General features: G+C 39.6%; 1 protein-coding gene across 3 annotated transcripts in view; it reads right to left on the bottom strand.

The window, feature by feature from the left end:
• hps1 (HPS1 biogenesis of lysosomal organelles complex 3 subunit 1) overlaps window positions 1-5,664 on the bottom strand; it is a 49,080-nt gene extending 43,416 nt beyond the window's left edge. For 2 of the 3 annotated variants that reach the window (XM_062995174.1, XM_062995176.1), the window contains exons 1-3: window positions 5,528-5,664; window positions 1,593-1,709; window positions 1,361-1,495 (exon numbers count right to left, since the gene is read on the bottom strand). In XM_062995174.1, the coding sequence (XP_062851244.1) occupies window positions 1,361-1,495; window positions 1,593-1,709 (252 nt within the window). In that variant the 5' untranslated portion in view covers window positions 5,528-5,664. The remainder of the gene's footprint in view (window positions 1-1,360; window positions 1,496-1,592; window positions 1,710-5,527) is intronic. The other variant, XM_062995175.1, reaches the window with a different exon arrangement.
• Window positions 5,665-6,000: the final 336 nt, after the last annotated feature.

Genomic DNA, 6,000 nt, shown 5'->3' on the forward strand with positions numbered 1-6,000 from the left:
GCTCAAGGGCCCAACAGCAGTAACCTGGCAGTGGTGGGGCTTGAACCACCAACCTTTTGATGACTAGTCCAGTAACTTAACCACTAGGCTACAGTTTGCCCATATACAGTATTTTGGATGGGGTGTCAACCCCTTGCATTGCAACATAATCTTGTCTGCTTGTTTTATACCTTTTAAAATAAGGGGTTGAATATTACCAATTGCAACTGTATATCTCTGAAAAATCTTTGTGTGTTTGATTTCTACACTATATGGACAAAAGTATTGGGCCACCGCTTTACATTTTTCTTTATGCATTTATTGGATCATGCTTCCTCTCCACCAATGCCGATCCCTGCTCTGATTGAGGAGCACGAAGCTAACCCACGCCCCCTCCGACACGTGGGTAGCATGCCGTATGCATCTTATCACCTACACTTTGACGAGTGCAGTGCAGCTCAGCGTTGTGTACGGAGAGACACACCCTGAGAGCACTCTTTTCTCATCTCTGTGCAGGCGCCATCAATCAGTCAGCAGAGGTCGTAATTGCACCAGTCATGAGAGAGAGACCCCATCCGGCTTAGTCCCGCCCATCTGAACAACAGGCCAATCGTTGTTCATGCGGCAGGCAGAGCTGAGATTCGATACGATGTATTTGAGATCCCAGCTCTGGTTTCAGCATGTGTTTTTACCACAACTCGACCTGAGCGTTCATGTGTTTTAGCCACAATTGCTAACAGGTATAACAAATCAATTAAATGAAGACAATTATAATCTTTAATTATAATTATAATCTTCCAACTTTAGATTAGGGAAACCAGCATTACTTTGCCCCTGTGTACAAAGCATGCTTTATAAAGACATAAAGAAAAGCTTGGCTCAAAGACCCCCAGTAGCCTACACAGAGCCCTGACTTCAGCCCCACTCAACAGCTTTGGAATAAACTGAAGCATCAGTTAAGGCTTTTCTTGACCAATATTAGTGCCCAGCTAAACAAACTCTTTTGACTGAATGGGCACACATTTCCACAGACATTTTTCAAAGTCTTTTGAGAGCTCACATAAAGGTCACTCTAGTTTAATCCCATTCATTTTTTTAAATGGGACATCCAACAAGCTCACAGTCAGAGGCCCAAATACTTTTGGCCATATAGAGTAAATGTAAAGGAGCCCTGATATATTTTCATGGTTGACGAGATGCACATGACTTTCTGTCCCCTTCACTTTTCAAATGCTTGCTACGTTTGTGGCCAGCAGAGTTAGCCAATACTAACTGCACTCTTTTTTGCTTTACTAAATACACACATAAGATTTCATATCAGCAGAATGTAGACCTGTGAGTCATATGACCCCATTCCACTGTGAGAATTAGACCAGCTTACCTGATGTAGAGCATAGACGTGACCATTCTCTGTGCTGAAAGAGGTGTAGCCCTCACCCAGACGGTCAACCATGGTGCTACAGGAGATGATAATTGGGGCAAACAATGTGTTGATGCTATCCTCAAAGGCTGGTGGCTGAGAATGTAAACCATAAACCATAATGTCTAACAGTATTATTGTTGTTGAGAAATGTTTTTCCAAATATTTTTTTAAATATGGAAACAATTCTTACCCTTCCACCCTCCTCTTGTGGTGTTTCATATTGTTCTTTAATGTGCTGCTCAAATTCAGGATCAGTCCAGAAGAAAAGGACTTCGGCACTTTCTGTGGCCACCAGAAGGCACTTCATCTAAACATAGATGTAAAGATTTAGCATTGCTTGTTTTCTGGTTAACCCCGATGGTTTGGCGCCCTGATGGTTTGTGTTACTGCCTGTGATTCCAGAAAAGTTGGACCCACTGTGCCCATGACCCAGATAAAGTGATGGTAATTCATGAAAATTAAACAAAATGAAAATAAAATTACATATTTGTGGGGCCGCTCAGGTGGCGCAGCGGTAAAAAGACACGCTGCGACCAGAGCTGGATTCCTGATACATCGTATTGAATCCAGCTCTGCCTCACCGGTTCGAGGCCGAGTGGCTGTATGAGCAATGATTGGCCGGTTGCTCAGTTGGGGGGGCGGGACAAAGAACCGGATGTGGGTCTCTCTCTGTCAGAATGCGATTACTACCTCTGCCGGCTGATTAGAGGCGCCTGCACAGAGATGAGTGTGTCTCTCCGCATGCAACGCTAGGTGGCGCCAAACTCATCAATGTGTGGGTGTCAAAAATGCATCCGGCTCCTGCCCATGTTTCAGAGGGGATATGGGTTAGCTTCGATCTCCTCGGTCAGGGCAGGGTTCGGCATAGACAGAGAGGAAGCACCATGCAAAACTGAACAATTGGATGCGCTAAAGGGGAAGAAAAAGGGAAAAAAAATTACATATTTGTGAAATGTACCAAATATTTGGAGTGCTAGTATTTTAATTTGTAAGACTCGGATTATTCAGACTTATATTGTATGGATTAATTAAATTAATAAAAAGAAAGAAATCAAAGCTCCCTGGGTGAAAAAAAGTAAAAAATGTTATGGGGATTTGGTTAATGAAGCACATTCCTTGGATTTTTCTAAAGTCTTAGACGATCCATGACTTGTGTGGAAGTAGGTCAATGAACCTTCCTAACCTAGTTCTTTCCTACAAAACCTTGAGGCTAAACCTCTTAAATGCCATTGTGAATTGTGAATGCTTATAGTTTACCAGAAAGTCATTTTTACTAAAGTATATACACACCGATCACTTACTATAAAGAAGCACTTTGTATTTCTACAATTACTGACTGTAGTCCATCTATTTCTCTACATGCTTTGTTAGCCCCCTTTCATGCTGTTCTTCAATGGTCAGGACTCTCCCAGGGCCACTACAGAGCAGGTATTATTTGGTTGGTGGATCATTCTCAGCACTGCAGTGACACTGACATAGTGATGGTGTGTTAGTGTGTGTTGTGCTGGTATGAGTGGATAAAACACAGAAGCACTGCTGGAGTTTTTAAACACCTCACTGTCACTGCTGGACTGAGAATAGTCCACCAACCAAAAATATCCAGCCAACAGCGCCACGTGGGCAGCATCCTGCAACCACTGATGAAGGTCTAGAAGATGACCAACTCAAACAGCAGCAATAGATGAGCAATCGTCTCTGACTTTACATCTACAAGGTGGACCAACTAGGTAGGAGTGTCTAATAGAGTGGACAGTGAGTGGACACAATAAAACCTACATTAACGGTGGCAGACACACAAATGAGCAAGTTTATGGTAATTCCTATGGTAATTCCTATGAAAAACCTTAAAAGGAACCACACTGATTATTCAATCCTCAGAGAACATAGAAGCATATTATTGGTAACACAAGAGTTCATTATCGCATCAAACCTTTTTGACATTTTACAGCACAGGTTTTATGATCTAGCTTTACTGGTTTAATTTCCAGACATTATAACAGCTCCCAGCCTTCATTATAGAAAGAGTTAAGTTCATTTACTTTTGAATAAATCTGTAGGCAGCACAGTTGCCAGCTGGTAGAGTGCACAGCAACATGGGTTCTAAGGATCTGGGTTTGATCTTTACTTCGGGTCAAGAATTAAATACATATAGTTGTAATATATTAAGTAAATAAAATATATTTTGTTGTATTTTAGAATAATGTTGTTTTGTGAAAGCCAAGTGTGTAAGATGATCAGTGGAGTAAAAATGTACCTCAGTAAAGTATTAATTTAAACTCCAAATCAGAAAAAGTTGGGGCAGTATGGAAAATGCAAAAGGGGGTAACTTAGGGCTAGTAATGAAGTAAAAAAAATAATGATGTGATGTCAAACAGGTGATATTAACAGGTGTAATCATGATTTGGATCAAAAGGAGTATCCACTAAAAGACTGAGTATTTGAGAAGCAAAAGGATCTTTAATTGGGGGGTTAGGGCTGTAATTAACAGACTTCGACAATAAAACCTACAATCAGAGCTACATTAATGGTGGCAGACACACAAATGAGCAAGTTTAAGGAGATAATTCCTATTAAAAACTATTTCTATGATATATTAATATGTAATATATAATTGCACTCATTCTTCGATCCTCTTCAAATAGAAAGAAAAATAGTACAAACTAGAAGCTTATTGTTGGTAACACAATTATAGCAACTTATAGTTCATTATAGCAACTTATAGTATCAAAACATAAAGCACAGCTTTATGTAGCTTTACTGGTAGATAAGTTTTATTTTCAGATATTATCACAGCTCCCAGCCTTCATTAGAAAAATAGAGTTCCAATTCAGTTAATTTACTTTTTATTAAATCTATAGGCCAGCTGGTAGAGTGCACAGCAACATGGGTTCTAAGGATCTGGATTCGATCTTTACTTCGGGTCATTAGATACATATAGTTGTAATATATTAAGTAAATAAAATATATTTTGTTGCATTTTAGAATAATGTTGTTTTGTAAAAGCTAAGTGTGTAAGATGGTCAGTGGGGTACAAATTTACCTCAGTAAACTATTAATTAAAACCCTGAATCAGAAAAAGTTGGGACAGTATGGAAAATGTAAAAGGTTGGTAACTTAGGGCTAGCAATAAGGTAAAAACTGAGTCTTTGAGGAGCAAACGATCTTCAATTTGGAGAATTCGGGGTTGTAATTAACAGACTTTGACAATAAAACCTAAAGTGTGTAAGATGGTCAGTGGGGTACAAGTGTACCTCAGTAAACTATTAATTAGATTAGATTAGATTAGATTCAACTTTATTGTCATTACACATGTACAAGTACAAGGCAACGAAATGCAGTTTAGCATCTAACCAGAAGTGCAATAAGCAGCAAGTGCAGGATGTACAGTATCTACATTATTTACATTATTTACAGAATACAGGCAGTGGTATGAAGATATACAGGTGAATATATTATTGAATGTACTATAAACATGATATACAGATGGGAGTGCTATACACATAATAAACATATTTTTCATAATATACAGAATATACAAAATGAAAACCCTGAATCAGAAAAAGTTGGGACAGTATGGAAAAAGCAAAAGGGGGTAACTTGGGGCTAGTAATGAGGTAAAAATAAAAACTAAATAATGTGATTTCAAACAGGTGATATCAACAGGTGTTGAGTAAATCTGTAGGCAGCACAGTTGCCAGCTGGTAGAGTGCACAACAACATGGGTTCTAAGGATCTGGGTTTGATCTATAGTTTACCTCAACTCACTGTATGTAAAAAGATTGGTATGTTCTCCTAGTTTCCACGTGGGTTTTTCGCGCATCCCAGATCAAACAGAGGTTGGACTGGTTACGTTAATTTGCTCTTAGCTTTGAGTGAGTAATAAATGAATAAATGAATGAAAGTCCAGTTTGATTTCATTTGATGCTTTCTATCAATGGGATGAGTCTAAGTAAAGTATTGCACGCCCATAGGGAACGGATGGGAAAGGGAAAAGATGTAGTAGAACAATTTCTGTGCAGATTTAGTGTGAGGAAATGCAAAAACAAAATAGTAGAACAGTTGTGCTCATATTATACAGCATCAATATTCTAAATAGTGCTTCAGAACAAGAAGAAATAAACTTACGCCTGTAGTGTGTCAGAGCAGCCGAGCTTCAATGTCTTTTTCTGCCCCGCCACATGATTCATTTATCCCCTAAAATACACGGAAAGATTTACACCAGTTTGTAAACACCAGTTAAACTGGGAGCGAGAAAGCACTTTATAAACACTGACACTGACTCGCTCCCCTCCAGCCAGCAGCAACTTTCAACACTTCCGTGTGTTACGCCCTCAGAGCGGTCACATGACTCCACAACAACACTGTGCTGCGTGTGTGTGTGTGTGTGTGTGTGTGTGTGTGTGTGTGTGTGTGTGTGTGTGTGTGTGTGTGTGTGTGTGTGTGTGTCTGCAGCGCGTGAGAGTTATTTTATAAGGGTAGCTAGGTTTGATTCGAGTTGTGAGTAAGTCATGCGACTCTGAGCTGTGCCACATGATTTCTAGAGTAGATGTGAATGAACTGACAGTATTCACACACACAGGTTCAGGATCGCGGTGAGT

This window comes from Trichomycterus rosablanca, chromosome 5 (genome assembly GCF_030014385.1).
Source record: "Trichomycterus rosablanca isolate fTriRos1 chromosome 5, fTriRos1.hap1, whole genome shotgun sequence".
NCBI lineage: Eukaryota > Metazoa > Chordata > Actinopteri > Siluriformes > Trichomycteridae > Trichomycterus > Trichomycterus rosablanca.